Genomic DNA, 15,304 nt, shown 5'->3' with positions numbered 1-15,304 from the left:
TTTGTACTAAGCCTTTGACCCCGCATCCAGACGTGAAACATAAAAAAAAATCTGTCGACAAAAAATATTAAGTTGAAGAATAATAGAAACAAAACTCATTAGAAAATAATGTTTTTAAATAGCACAAAAATAGCATTTGGTATAATCATGACGCACTACTCTAATTTTAATGAGAATAAATTTGTGGCGTCATTACATTCCGCTGCGGACAGTGAAAGCGGAAGTGGGAACGGGATTTTTGATACGATCAAAATGGCGAGTCCATACAAACGTGGTGGCTTCGTTTTGAGCGGCTGTATCGTCCCTAAAGGCGAGGTTCCCGACGCTCCTGATGAGGCAGACGACTCCGGATCAGACGATGAAGATGACGGGGACATGCAGTGGCTGGATATGGACGAGATCGACGATGCAAACGCGGGAGTCTCTGTCGCTACCCCCAAACGACTCTGCAACCAGCTAGGTATAGCGTCGCAACCTGGAGCATGCAACCAGTGCGCCGCAGGAGAGGCTACTAGTACGGCTGTGTTTTGAATACCGGGCTTGGTCCCAACCAGTTTGGCTTGCGTAGAAAAGGAACACCTTAAAACATAGAAGGCCCAGTAAAATGCCTTAAAAAACAGCCGGGCCTTCCCGGCCATCTGCTTGGATAGTAACAGTGATTGCGTAACAGTGACGTCAATTATTACCTCCATGAAATGTCATGGAATGGAGGTTATATTTTCTGTTATGTGTCTCTGTCTGTGTAGATTATTACTCAAGAACGGCTGGATGGATTGGTTTCATACTTGTTGTGTTGGTGGGGTGTGATGAAAGCTCGAATCGATGAGATTTTGGGAGCCGTATCTGTCGTTATAATCGATGTAATAATATCAGAAATCACCCCTATATTTGAGATATATTGGTACAGGCATCGTGCTTTATGTGTTTGTTAATGGGCTTAGCTCCAAGCAGATGGTGAGGTGACAGCTGTTTGGGGAACCCCGAGTTTTTTTAATATGATAATTAGTTTTATTTATGTCTGCTTAGGATATCATGGAGATGTGAAGCGTAAGTATAATTGTAAGAAGTTGAGGTACATTTAACGATAATGCTTAACAGGTATGGATATCTCACATACTGTACTGCTGATTTGAGTGACATGGTGATTAAAATGCCATTAGGTCCTCTCATCTGGGTTGGGTGTCAGAAGTTTTATGGGCGATACAGATGTTCTGATTTTGTTACGATAAGGGACAGTTGTTAGTTGTCTCTTTCGTAGCCAATGGTACTTGTTTTTTAGCAGACGGGGTTGGCGCCAAGTATTCATCTTACAGTTGGTGTAGGGCTGTCAGAGGAAAGTGTGCATCTCGTTATACGCGTTTTTGTACCGTGTGAACAGCTGATGTTATGACATATTGGTGGAAAATCAAATCACCATCTGACTAAAGTTGGCCACATCCCTTCTTCTTTCTGAGTTTCCCCAACTTCCTCCGACCACACAGCTCTGAGGCACATAGTCGAACCTCAATAATGCTGACAACCTTAGACATTTTAAATGCCAAACATCAAGCTTAAGGAACACCACGCTACCATATGCCGTCGACCTCTTAAACGCACATTACACAATTAAGTGTCACATTTTGATAATTACTAATCAGATGGACATCCTCTGTGTCATTAAATAAATACACCACTACTTTCCCATAACATTTATATTATACAAATGTATAACCATTACTCTCAAATACAACCGACTATAAACATACATACCATCCAAAAAAAAGCAATAAATATTTCATGGAGGTATGAGGTCCCCAAACTCTAGTTTACTCTATCTAACGCTCATGGCGTAAAGGCAAATATTTGATCAATTTGTTGTTGTTGTTAATGATACATGACTATGTAAATGCAGTTTATTGCTGATGTAATTTTTCCATTTCGCTATGATAACCACTGACTGCATTATCATGGCGAAACGGAAACTTACAATTAACAAGAGTCTGAAAACTCAAACCTGCTTGAAATATTTTGTTTCGTGATGGTGCGTATGGTGTGTTGTGGGGGTTGATATGGTTTGACGTTTGGCAAAATTATTCCATCATTGTTCTTAAGTTATATATCTACCTATGGTAAACAGTGAGATCCAAAACTACACCTTTCTGGTGTCCTCACCATTTCATTTTTATTTCCTATTGTTACACCTGCACCTGGCACATACATTGTATCTCAATGTGTATATAATGGTTCACACCATACAGAGGTGACAGCGATGGTCACAGTTGCTCTTTTTTGCTCCTTGGAAGATTTTGACCAGAATGCCCCAGCAGTTCTAGAGCAAGCTGCTAGAGGGCCCAAACATACAACACTTCTTCCTTACACCACAAGCTATGTGCCACCAAAAATCAAGACCATAGCATATCCATGTCAAAAGATACAAAAATCCAAGTTCTGTTGCAGTACCAAGGTCACACACCAGGGGATCCAAAATTGACTTTGACCTTCGTCTTCCAAACACCTACCCAAATACCAAATATCATTACAATCCATCAACAGGTTCTAAAGTTATGCTGACCACAAATATGTGGAAACACAAACAGACACACACACAGACACACCAAAAACTATACCTCCATTTTTCATGGAGGTAAATCACACGTTCTGTTCTGGAGATATAGCACTGGAAACGACCCTTCCACACACTCCCATGCTACTGAAAACTCAAAACACATGTTACAGCTGCTAGCTGTCCCCAAGGAGGTTGAGACAGAGGGAATGAGGCCAGATCACTCCATATCAGGAAAAGGGGTGTAAATATTTTTTTAAAAACGAACCACAAAACAACAGCAAACTTCTAATCTACTTAATAGCACAATAGGTCACACACTCTATCCCCATAGCAAAGGAAATCGCAATCCATCCAGAGATTCTAGAGATATCGGTCCGGAATCACAAAGATCCCTACCAGAAACAGTACATGCTTTTTTCAAGCATGTAATTACATCAGCAAGACATTACAAATTAGGTTTATTGCATAATGATTGAATGATTGATAACAACTGCAAACTATCTGCACTAGTGTAATGATCTAACATGACATTAGCACCCAGCCGCCCAGGTACCCTTCACCTGGCACCTGGGCAGGATGCCCCTGAAGAGGGCTTTGCCCAGTAATCAATCACTGTAAGGCCCAATCTAGACACAGTTTTTACCGATATCTGTGGAGATGTCGGGAGGGACCTGGAACGTTGGTGGCGTAACACCTGTAGCGCTTGCAGTCATAAACAGCTATATAGCCTAATGGGCCCTGCTAATGAGCCCTCCCGAAGTCGGGACGCATCTACAAGCGCGCGGAAGCTGTTGGGTACCCCTGCTAAGCTATCGGGCGAATACTCCAGACAATTCGGGAGAAATTTTGCCGATATCTTAATAGCGATATTGCAGTTCCATCTAGATGCTGAAAAAAAAGCTGTCGGCGAGAGGTTGTCGGCTCGCAGATATCGGGAAAAACTGTATCTAGATCATGCCTAAGTGTAACACATAGAAATAGAAAGTCTGCATGCATATTTATTTGTACCTTGTGCTGTGCCCCTCCCCCTATGAATGGTGTTTTTTCTATGAATTGCCTTCTTGAATGAAAAGCACACAGTTTGTGTGCAAAATCATTCCCAGCCCAGTTTTATAGTAGCATAATTTTAAAAAATCGTATTTCCCCGAAAGGTGTGAGTATGTGAATCTGTGTTATTTAATATATTATATGTGTGTGCGCACCTGTGTGAATGTGTGTGTGCGTGTGTGAGTTTGTAAGATGCAAATGTATATCTACATGTTTACATTTTGTTAGCCTGGTATCCAGCCGTAATATAGTTCCTGAGTCTCTTCTGTCCTCTTCACAATTGTGAAGAGGACAGAAGAGACTCGGGAACTATATTACGACTGGATACCAGGCAACATTTTGTACCATCTACATGCATGTATGCGTATGTTCACAGTTCGTGTGAAAGAAAAGAAGACAGGAAGAGTCTACCGTGTCAAGGGGAGGTTCCCTCTGCAGGACCCATGGTGGGAGTTCAGCGTGGAATGTCGTCGTGTAGGCAACATGTACTTCACGACTGGCTGTCCCGAGTACCGACTCAACCAGAACCCTGACGAGAACCTGATCCAACTCTTCCTGACGAAATGTGGAGTTGAAGAACAGTACAGAAAAGCATTTCAAGAATCTCTACAGATGGAACCCCGGCTCAAGCAGAAGCCACTCAACTTTCAGAACCTGCGTGAAATAGTGCAAGAATATGGCTCATTAAATGAGACAGCACAGGCAGTGGCAATACAAATGCTTAAATGCATAAATGGTAAGTAATGAAAATAAAGATAGAATAAGTATATCAAGTACTGTACGAGGGGCATTCAATAAGTAATGTCCCTGACCCATTTCCCATAGCAGGAGATTAATGAAACTTGGCACAGTTATTAGTCTTTCTCTACATAGGAACCACCCAGAGTTATGCATTTCTCCCATCATTTGATGTAGCTCTGGACACCGTTCTTGTAGGACATCCCAGGTTGGTCCTCCGACAGGTGCCTCATCAATGGCAGAAGAGGGACGATTAGGTCTGGGAGCTGTTTCCACAGACTTCAGGCCTTGTTTGAATTCAGGATGCCAGCGTTTTACAAGGTCATATGATGGGGCATCATCACCATAAGTTTTTTTCATTTCATCAAAAGTCCCTTTTGGTGTGCGTCCTTTCAAATACAAAAACCGGATCACTGCGCGACACTCAACTTGCTCCATTTCACACCTGGTCCATTTCGCACCTGTCAGTGACTCAGTTCAAACACCAGTAAATCAGTAACCACAATTACTTCAGAGCTGTTTTTTGCAACATAACCCATAGAGATATGACTCATTACACATGCAACATTTCATCTAGATCAGACAACTGGTAGTGGGTCAGGGGCATTACTTATTGAATGCCCCTCATAACAATCAATCAATCATTCACAGGCATCATAGTCTGTTGTATAAATTTTTTCTTTATAAAGTTGGTGGTTGTATACCTCAATTGCAACTTGATGGTTAGCCTTTAAGTATCAAGGCTTAAAATACCAGGTGCATGTGCACCCAAAGTAGATAGAACAGAAATTGTTTATCATCGTAATTTTCCTGGAGTTATTATAAACTTTTCTGCCATTTTTTTTAATTTTCTTTAGTTTAGTTTCTTGAAGTATTTCTATCTTACTACTTATCTTAGTTATGAACAAAATGACAAAAGGTCTGACAGTACTAGTGATTAGGTTTTTCTGACACTTTACTTTATTCTATGTGGTGTACCCAATTTTTAAGGCTGGGTGCACCAATGCACCTAATCCAAAAAAAAGAATTTCGACCCGAGTATTCTTGATGCATTGTATATGACGTAGACTATAGAGAAACCATGAGAGGATCTAAAAGACAAAAATCAATAATGTTGCTTGATTTCAAGGACCATGCTATGTCTTCATTTTTTTTCAAAAAATTACATCCTTGCAGTAGGAATATCATGTTTTTAGTAACAAAGCAACTTAACAAGTTATTGACTAGCATTTGTGTGTGTGTGTTCATGTACAGTAACCGTGCATTGATTTTCCTGTATTCTGGACCTATACTAGTACCTTTTATGAATATATGGCTCTGTACCTGTACAGTTGTACTAGTACCTTTACACATCCCTACTTAAAACTAGATTAAATGCATTAAATATCATTTCATGTTTATTCTTTAGCTATGGGTAAAGAAGAGGCCCAGGCGATGGTAGCCCCCACTTTCCTGCGCTATGGTCCCAAGCTGCTGCCCAAGAAGTTCTACGGACTTCTTCTGTCTTCAGAAGAGAGGCTGAAAGTCTTGGAGACAGTTACTGCACATGAGCCATGGAAGCTTGGCTTTGGGCCGGTAGGTTCTTTAATATATGATATGTGTTGTTGGATGTTGGATTGATCTAATTGATACTGTCGTCAGGAAAGCAGGCACAAAGTGTCTCAACTATATCTTCATGTGTTGTACTACAATAATGTTTTTCCCATTGTGTATCTAACAGTTTTTGATTCTACCACCGATTAGAAATAGTGCTAGAGCATTCCAGTCATTCATAGCCCTGATAGTAATAACTTCGGCTCTTGTCGTCTCGTAATACTGATACCATGAAAGTCTTTTACAGATTCTGATAATCCCTCTTTGTTTCTGTGGTATTTTGCAGCTATTCCCCTATTAACAGTGACAATTTACATGTGAAATAGATCTGTGATGGCAGGTTTTGCCTAACTCTAATCTTTTCCATTATGTACGTATACTGTTCCCAGATCATGTACCAGGAGCACCAGTTTATCGGTGTCGAGGCCACGCTGGACGCCTTCAAACGCTGTGACCTTCTGAAGGAGTTCCCTCCAACTAAGAGGGACGCCATCTACATCTATGACTTCATCAAGTCCCAGTGTCGAAAGGCTGGCCATACGTTTGTGGACAAGGAATCCCTCCGCTTGCGAGACAACAATACCTTGAAGTTTTTGGAGGAGAACAAGATCACAGTTCAGCTAGAAGAGAAAGTCGCTTTGAAGCGGTACTACGACTACGAAAACAACATCAGAGGTGGTATTGAAACACTTCTTGCTAAAGACAAGATAAGCAAGTGGGTGATAGACTCTGCCAATCTTGAAGGAGCCTTTGGAGAAGATGAAGCCCAGAAGCAAGCAGCTGAGTTGATCTGCAAGAACCCTGTCACTGTGCTGTCTGGGAAAGGTGGGTGTGGGAAGACGTACGTGGTCAGCGAGGTGTTCAAAGTCGCACACAGGCAGATTCACCAGGCTGAAAAGCAAACAGAAGAGCGTATGAACGAGACCGCAGATTCCCGTTTGAACAGTCTGTCTGGGCAGGGAAACAGCGAGGCAGACCAGGAGGCCATTGGAGGTGAAAGCATGCCAGAGAGTTCCAAGTCAGGAGCCATAACAAGTCCATCTCCACACTCTACAAGCTTGAGCCAACACAGAAATGATGAGGAAGAGGAAGCGACCAGGATCCTACTGACCGCTCCCACAGGAAAAGCCGCCCACCTTCTCGGCAAGCGTACAGGCCTGAAGGCGTACACGCTACACCAGGTGATCTGGTCCTACAGACACTTGAAGCCCGGTGATGAATGGCGCTTCAAGCACGTGCGAGCGCTGGTTGTTGACGAGAGCAGTCTGGTATCAGTACAGACCTTCTCCACCCTGTTCGATATCCTGCTGAAGCACACCTGCCTACAGAAGCTGGTGCTGCTGGGAGATGTGGACCAGCTGCCCTCCATAGAGCCGGGCAACTTCCTCACCAACATGTACCACTCCCTGGCTCCCATTGGCTGGAGCATCGAGCTGAAGACCAATCACAGGTGTGGATTCTTTTAACTGCGTTTGACTAACTTTCAATTTAGGAATTAAAGTCCTATGTAGTAATTGTCTCTGGTCCCTTCTACTAGATTAAAAACTCAAATTTACAGCATAGGTACGTGTCTTTGTTAAGTTATTTTGAAACAAAACTGCAGAGGCTGACATACAGATTGTTTACAGATCAGAGTCCAGGCTGATTGTTGACAACGCAAAGCGGATCTCACAGCGGAAGCTGCCTCGGTTTGATGCAGAAAGGAATTTTCATGAGGTCCCAGTTGAGGGGGAGGAACGTAAGTAGAACTCATCACAATATCATTATCTGATTCAGTACTTTCTTTCTCTGTTAACTCAATCTCCAAACTGAAAAAATATATTGGGCTGTGTGGAGTAATTGCAGGGTGCCTGACCCATAACCCAGCGGTCCTGGATTTGAGTGCTGTGATGCTACCAATCTTATGCGGTTAGGAAGGCACTTTACAGAACTTGTACTACCATACTGGTAAAAATGTGCACCTGACTTTGATATTTGGGGAGGTAAAAGGCAGTGGAAGGACAGGGTTGGACTCTGCCTTCCAATATCGTGCCCTGGACTCTGCACATTTACAGCTTACTGCCTTACGGTCTCAAAAGGCTATGGGACTACCTTTGAATTGAAGTTTAATTACCTTCTGTCTGTACCTTGGACGTACTTTGTAGCATTGTTGAAATAAGTCACATAATGTTACATTGTCCTTTTCTGTCTTAAACAGTTAAAGCAAATTATAAAGAAGTTTTTTTTAAAGGAAAAATAGACACCAGAGTTTGTATACATCTTGATTATTGAAATGTGTAATTTGTTTGATTTTCCTGCAGATTTAAGCAGTACTGTGACTGATCTTCTGAAGAAAGGCTGTGCAAAGGACCACAAGTCTTCACAGTTTGTCGCCTTCAGAAGGTTTGTCTTTGACTTGAAAGTTCAACACAAAGAGTCAGACCTATCCAAATTTTGAACAAATACAACATGTACTAAAATGTATGTAACATCAATTTTTGTCAAGGAGTTAATCTACTTTGGGCCCTTCTGTTCAACCAGATTATTGCCATGCATGTACTGATCATGTAGGCCATCCTTCTCAAATTTTGAATCATATGGTATTACATGTGTTTGAACTGACTGTTACACTTTTTAGACATTATCTATTGCAGTTTGTTTTATGTTGACTGTTGTAATGTGTACTGTAAGGTGTACTGTGTTGTTGATTATTCCAGCAGTTTTCTGCCTGTGTTCTACAAGTATAACATTACTGTTACAACAGAATCTGTCCCAAATAATGTGTCCCACAGTATGGAAACATACATGTATTATCATATACTGTAATTCCCAATTTTTTCAATGTTCACGGTTTTCACGGTAATGACTGTAAAGTGAACTTATCATTACCGATAACAGTAATGTGACAATAATAATTAATTCGTTCACCATGAACATTTAGTTCAGACAACAAGTTAAATTTTCTCAGACCGTGAAAGTTTGGTACAGAGAAGACAAAGTGAACTACAGTTAGCCAGGCGCTGCAGACCAATCAGAAGGCCCCGTTCCATGTCGGTTATGATGCCGTAACACATAGATTGCAAAGACTGCAATGTTTCGAATATTTTCTTCGGAAATTTTGGTTTCAAAACGCAATCTGTAATCTCCTTACAAATGTATGTACGAAAGAACAAATGTGAATTTTCAGGAATTCGACAAAGGAATTCACACGTATGGTACCAAGGGATCTATGCAATTGCTTATTATACATACATGTACATAGTGACACTAGTAAAACTATTCCCTGGTAGCCTACTCCTCTATGGACTTGCGTACATCGTATGAATAAATTCTAGAATAGACCTGTTCTTGCCATACAGGAAGGACTGCAACATCATCAATGAAGTCTGCTGTAAGCACTACTCTGGACACTGCACGAAAGCCAAAAACCGCAGCTTGTTTCAGGTAGACTGTAAAATCCTTTGTCTTCAGTAAGTCTGTTCTCTTTAACGCCAGTTCACCTTTAACCGTGGGGTAACCTATACCCGTTTTCTTAAACAGTGTATTTAGGTATATAAAGTTGATGCACGGTGATATTTTCAAACAGCAATCTTTTGAAGATACTGAGTATCTTTAGACCCATGTATTATAACAAAAGAAAATTTAAAGATATCAACTAATGCAGCATCAGTAAGATATGGACACTTAACTTCTTAAGATATCCAGATGTTTCAATCATTCGTGATAAGGCCTCAATAACACCCCTTCACAGGTAGGAGACAAGGTGTGCTGTACTAAAAATGCCAACATCAGTGTGGACCCTTCAGAGGGACTGTCGGACACTGTGAGACTGTGCAATGGGGAGATCTTCTTCATCACAGATGTGAGCTCTGCGTTCCAATGGTTTTGGTTTTGCATCTTATGCTCTTTTTTCTTCTTAGTGAGGATCGTAGATACTATGTCTGTACACAAAGTAAATCTCTTACCAAGAAACAACCAACTGTAAAATTTAACGCTTTTTTCTTCTTTCAAGATTGTCTACTGAGTTTATTGGTTTCCAACCCAGATTCACAATTATGCAGTTTTTGAAAAACCTCATTTCCTTATAAGTTATATTAAATGGTACACACTGAGTCACAGCATTGCTTTTATCTCTCATCAAACAATGTAGGACACAGAATGTATCTCAGAGAAAGGCCAGAAAAGACGCTGGCTGACCTTGGATGACCTTGAGAGGCAAATCAAGGTCGACTACCATGAGCTTAAGTCCAAAGGAGGACTGAAGCATGCGTGGGCAAGAACCATTCACACCTATCAGGTCAGAGCTATAGATGACATTTAGTGTAACATTGGTGCAAAATAGTTGTGTGTAGGTATAAAGTAGGACTAGGCATTATGCTTCCTTCCTTCTCTCATTTATAATTATTGAATGCATATAGCCTGCAGCCCTTTTTTGCACACTCTGCAGCTCTTTCTTGCAATCATCTAGCACATTTGATTTTGCATGTTACCGCATAGTACAGGTTGAAGAATGTAGCCGCATATGCCACACTTGTGTCTGGCTAGAGATGTGCATGCTTTTGCCCTTACCTTTTGCTTGCCAACCGCCCTTATATTTTGTTTGAAAAATCCCAGTGGCTGTTTGCTTTAGCTGTGATGGTGTTGATGTGAGCTGTCCATACACTTGAGGTCCGGAGAAAGAATGATCCCCAGGTAAGGGAGTATCCCCTGGCCGGGATACCCTGTAGTGGGTTTTGGCCAGTATTGATATAGATAGATAGATAGAAGGGTGAATACAGACCTCATGTGGCTCTGTGAACATTTGTGTACATGAATTGTGATTTTCAATTATTAGATTGTTAAATTCCCAGGACACCAGGCAGTAGATCTAAGCATTCTAAGTAATTGATTGTACTAGTAACCATTGTTGAAGTCCTTTGAATGGTCAAGTTTAACTGTGTTTAATAGTGCACTGAAATTCATTTGGCTCCAGTGTCTGTGATGCCATTTGAACTAAGTTATAGCATTGTTGATACAATGTTCTTGAAATGATTGAACAGCCCTTTTCTCGTCTTTTATCATGAAAACTTGGGAAATACAGTCATGTCACATGCATTATGATGTCAGCCTTTTGAAACCCATTCTGACATGTCCTACATGTTAGTAGGGTTCTGAGTTGGGTTTGGTAGGTATTGTGCTAACAGATGCAGTCCTAAACGTATGTACACACAATCATATACATGTACAGTGTACATAAGATTAACCTCCATAGCAGGCTCTCTGGGGCCTTTTTTGGTCTCATAAGGCCACACCAATTTAATTTCTTGGTTCACGGATTTTTTCATAAAATATATGGAGCGAGAGGGCGAAATAAAAATAGAAATAAAAATTGTAAAATGGTTGGGGTTAAGGTAAGAGCTAATCCAAAACATAAAGAATAAAATGTTTTCAGCTTGAAAAAAGTACAAAAACACTAACTGTAGAGTAACAGCACCTGTTCATTGAAAATTACAAAAGTAGTATCAGTTTTTATGTTTGCTACACCAGAAAGTTGGTGAATGGTTTCATTAATGGTGAAAATTTGCTGAGTGGTAATTTTTATTTTTATTTTTTTTTCCAAAAAATAGGAGCGAGCGAATCCGTGAACCAAGAAATTAAATTGGTGTGGCCTAATACACTTTTGCTAGCCATTTCTATTTGTACTCGGTCGCTGATTGCTGGCATTTTCTGATTGCTGGCCTCCAAGAGCCTGCATCCAAACGGCAATCAGAAAATGCCAGCAATCAGCAAAAGTGTGTTATGAGCCCAAAAAAGGCCCCAGAGAGCCTGCTATGGAGGCTAACATAAGATAGGCAGTACATGCATTTAAAATGTGATCCCTAACTGTTCTCCATGTTTGCAGGGTTCTGAGTCGGACACGGTGCTGTATGTTGTCGGGGCTCCCTGCTGGTACCAGAACTGGCAGCACGTGTACACGGCCGTGACTCGCGGAAGAAAGGCAGTGTATGTGATAACGTCCCGCAGCTCACTCAGCCAGTCTGTGCAGAAACCACCCATCCAAAGGAATACACTCCTGCACAACTTCCTGGACAAGGTAGGTCTCTTATTATATATTGTCACGGATTGTGGTATATAATGTGCACAATATTAAATAGTCATGCTTCTTAGGAACTACAAGATTTATTGTTTTCCCTTTGTAATATGTGTTTATGCAACTAATATTATGATAATTGACATTGCTTCTGTGCATATCTCTCTCACTCTCATGGCAGGGTATTGTCACTCTCTTCGGAGGAACCCCTCCCTTGACCCGCTCCAGTCTCTTCTGCATCATGCAGTATGTATATGTATCGGTATATTATATACTGGTACAGAGAGAGAGAATTCTCTTTTGACTTCACCTTTGGCCTTCTTGTTTCAGCTGTTGAAGCCATTGAAGACCAGAAGAGGTTTTGTCACAGCACTTGGTACAGGTAACAAATGTTATCAAATATATCTACTTCAACTTCTAGCAGTTGGGAAAATCTTCCCAAGAACATTTCGTTGATTTATCTATCACACATTTAAGGAGTCTCAGGAAAGAGACGGGCGTTCTATAGGAGGTCAACCGCGGTCATCTGCAGGTTGTTACAGTAAACACGCAGAAAACGCCCTGTGTCAGTTGGATAGGCTACGTGTGTCAGTCGGTGGTTTATTCGGTGGTTATCACGCCTGACCAGGGATTATCTCACCATATACACAGAGGAAAAGGCGGGGCATTAACCCTTTATTAACCTCTCTACACTTTTACTGTAGTTATCTAAGTCAATGCATTTAGTCCATGTTGGGCATGGATTTGCAATAAACATCATTGTCATTGTTGTGAAACTTTGGCATTGAAAGTGTATTTCAAAGGCTGTAGCTTGGATGTATGAATGATGTGATACAGGACAGAGTGAAAATGTTGATGTTCTGTGTGCAGGTAGAGACAGTGGTGCTGGACCCAGTACTGCAACAGCTGATGGAGACTTGGAGAGATTCACTGCCATTTCAGGTCCAGGGATGGTCCTGGAGGAAGGGCAAGGGTCATCCAGGTAAGAGCCTCTGCTAGTAATATTCAACACCTACCTTCCTACCTTGTACCTTGACCTTCAGGTCGTTGGGGGGACAAGGTAGCCATGAAGATAGAGAGTTGCCTCCAGGCTCGTTTTTCCCTAGCCGGGGTTATCCTCTCCTGTAGGCTGAGGGACGTCTAGTCAGTGATGTTGTCCTGCCAAAGATAACTTGTGCAGTAAAATACTATGCTGAGGGGCCTTCCAAATGAGACTGTAGCATCGCTCTTTTTCAGTAGACGAGCTCTGCAATACAAGTGAACACTGTCTGAATCAACAGTACCTTTATTTCTTTGTTGCAGCATTCTAATATGTTTCATTATTTCACAAATGTGTTCTGGGCTTTTGTGTTTTTACCAAAAATATTTTGTCAGTCTTTTTACAGTACCCAAAAATGCAGCCAGGCGCTCCCTGTTTGGAGAAGGTGGAAAAGCACAACCCAACAGGAGCACCGTACACCGCAAATCTGGTCAAAGTGTGTCTTCACCTGCAGTACCAACAGGAACCACTAGTGGCACTGCAGAACCACTGCCACAGCCAGTGGTGAGTCCCCCCACAGTACCATCAGCGGGAGGCAAAAGTGTGAGGTCACTGAAGCGAACATCTGCAGTACCAACAGGAACCACTAGTGGTGCTGCAGAACCACTACAGCAGCCAATGGTTAGTGTGTCCTCACCAAAGCGGACACTGGCTAATGAAGACAGGGCGTTGACCCCCAGCACCCCAAGTAAGATCCAGAAAAACGATTTTTCCCGCGTCCTGCAGGCTACTCCATCCAGCACCTTGAGCCAGCTCAGTCTAGCAAGCCCAAATACTAAATAGGCCAAGCAGTTATTGTAACAAGTTGTCAACTTGATAAACTTGGTATTCTGGACATCATCTCAGTGCTGCAGGCCCGTCGCCTTAGGTGGTTTGGGCACGTTGAAAGATCGAGTGACTGCATTAATAAGATCACCAAACTGAAAGTGACTGGCAACAGAGGTCGTGGTAGACCTAGAAAAACCTGGAGGGACTGTGTCAGTAGGGACTTGAAGGAGTGCGGTCTGACAGGGGTCGACCCACTGGACAGAGCCAAATGGAAGAGGAGTGTGAAGACTGGCCGACTGCTGCCTACCCCTGCGTCAGGGAACCCAGCAGCAGTATAATCTAACCATGGATAGTGAGTGAGTGTGAGTGAGTTGGCTGTAGTCATCTTCTTGGGGGTAGAGCAGAAGTGTTGAGTAATCATTCCGGTACAAAACTGTTTTCTTCATGGACCAGTCCAATTCAAATGGATAAAAAAAAATCAGTGGACCAAATTTTGGAATGAATAGAAAATGAACTCATTTTATCAGCTTGTGTCCAGCTTTTTGAGGCTTACCGATCCAAGAAAATAATGACCAAAATAGAGACAGATACTCCACCAGACCAATTTGTTTGACCACTGTTTTCGTATCATCCATTCACAAGGTTTCAGACAATCAGGTTCAGGTCTGGACCTGATCGTCTAGACTTGAACTTGACCTGTACCTGAAATTCTTGTACCAGTACCCTCCCCTAGCCACGAGAGTTACATGTGGGCACCATGAAACTTTGAAACTTTATTCGAAAATCCATTAGTGACGTGCCCTAGGGCACGCCACTAATCTTCCTGGACTTCATACATATACACAGATAACACATACAGTGGACAATATTTACAAACATAGTTAAAAACAGTCATGATATATACACAATACGCAAGTTATGGAACAGCCAAGATCATTTTTCCATACAGGAGACCAGGTCACAGAGACCAGTTTTGAATGACCTTGAAGATAGGGCAGACTGTAGTGCTATAGGTAGCCGATTCCACATAGATGTTGCTCTATACCTGAAAGTTCTTTTTAAGGAGTTTGTTCTAGGTTTGTCCAACTTGAAAGTTCTACCTGAAGCAAAACGAGTGCTGTAATTGTGATGTTTCTTAACAAAAGACAGTTTACTGCTGAGACATACAGGTTCATTGGTCAACACAATTCTCCTGAAAGTAGTCATAGTGTTCAATAACAATCTAGTGTTCACAGATTTCCATTTCGGTATCATCTGGAGGAGACGATTAGCCTTATTCTGTACTCTCTGTAGAAGATTTAAGTTCCTCTTTGTTGTGCAAGACCACACTGGGCTACAGTAGTCAATACGAGACAATACCAGACATTCAATTACTGTGTTTAACAATTTCTGATCCATAAACTTAGCACATCTTTTAACCATCCCCAGAGACCTGGCCATTTTCTTTGAGGTAGACTTTGTTTGAGAGTTCCAACTGAGACAATCGTCAATGGTTGTGCCTAGCAGTTTTACTTCTGTAACTTGT

General features: G+C 41.7%; 1 protein-coding gene across 2 annotated transcripts; it reads left to right on the top strand.

Annotated features, from left to right (window-relative positions):
- The first annotated feature begins 3,990 nt into the window (after positions 1–3,990).
- Positions 3,991–15,245, top strand: LOC118422829 (DNA helicase B-like). 2 transcript variants are annotated; one of them, XM_035830606.1, is made up of 12 exons: positions 3,992–4,328; positions 5,739–5,905; positions 6,313–7,373; positions 7,552–7,661; positions 8,224–8,305; positions 9,262–9,346; positions 9,654–9,764; positions 10,053–10,199; positions 11,784–11,975; positions 12,303–12,354; positions 12,843–12,954; positions 13,347–15,245. In XM_035830606.1, the coding sequence occupies exons 1-12, from the start codon at positions 4,076–4,078 to the stop codon at positions 13,792–13,794; spliced, it is 2,820 nt and encodes a 939-aa protein (XP_035686499.1). In that variant the 5' UTR covers positions 3,992–4,075; the 3' UTR covers positions 13,795–15,245. The 2 variants fall into 2 exon arrangements, with proteins under 2 accessions (XP_035686500.1, XP_035686499.1); XM_035830607.1 differs by lacking the exons at positions 12,303–12,354; positions 12,843–12,954; positions 13,347–15,245 and adding an exon at positions 10,517–10,594 and having other exon boundaries at positions 3,991–4,328; positions 11,784–11,917.
- Positions 15,246–15,304: the final 59 nt, after the last annotated feature.

This window comes from Branchiostoma floridae, chromosome 9 (assembly GCF_000003815.2).
Source record: "Branchiostoma floridae strain S238N-H82 chromosome 9, Bfl_VNyyK, whole genome shotgun sequence".
In the NCBI taxonomy this organism is placed as follows: domain Eukaryota; kingdom Metazoa; phylum Chordata; class Leptocardii; order Amphioxiformes; family Branchiostomatidae; genus Branchiostoma; species Branchiostoma floridae.
Note: the sequence above shows the minus strand (reverse complement) of the source record. Positions and strands in the feature narration are given on the sequence as shown.

Coding starts and splice junctions, on each gene's coding strand:
- LOC118422829 (XM_035830606.1), top strand. CDS start 4,076: ATGTACTTCACGACTGGCTGTCCCGAGTACCGACTCAACCAGAACCCT. Junction 7,662..8,223: donor CCCAGTTGAGGGGGAGGAAC/GTAAGTAGAACT, acceptor ATTTTCCTGCAG/ATTTAAGCAGTACTGTGACT. Junction 9,347..9,653: donor AAAACCGCAGCTTGTTTCAG/GTAGACTGTAAA, acceptor ACCCCTTCACAG/GTAGGAGACAAGGTGTGCTG.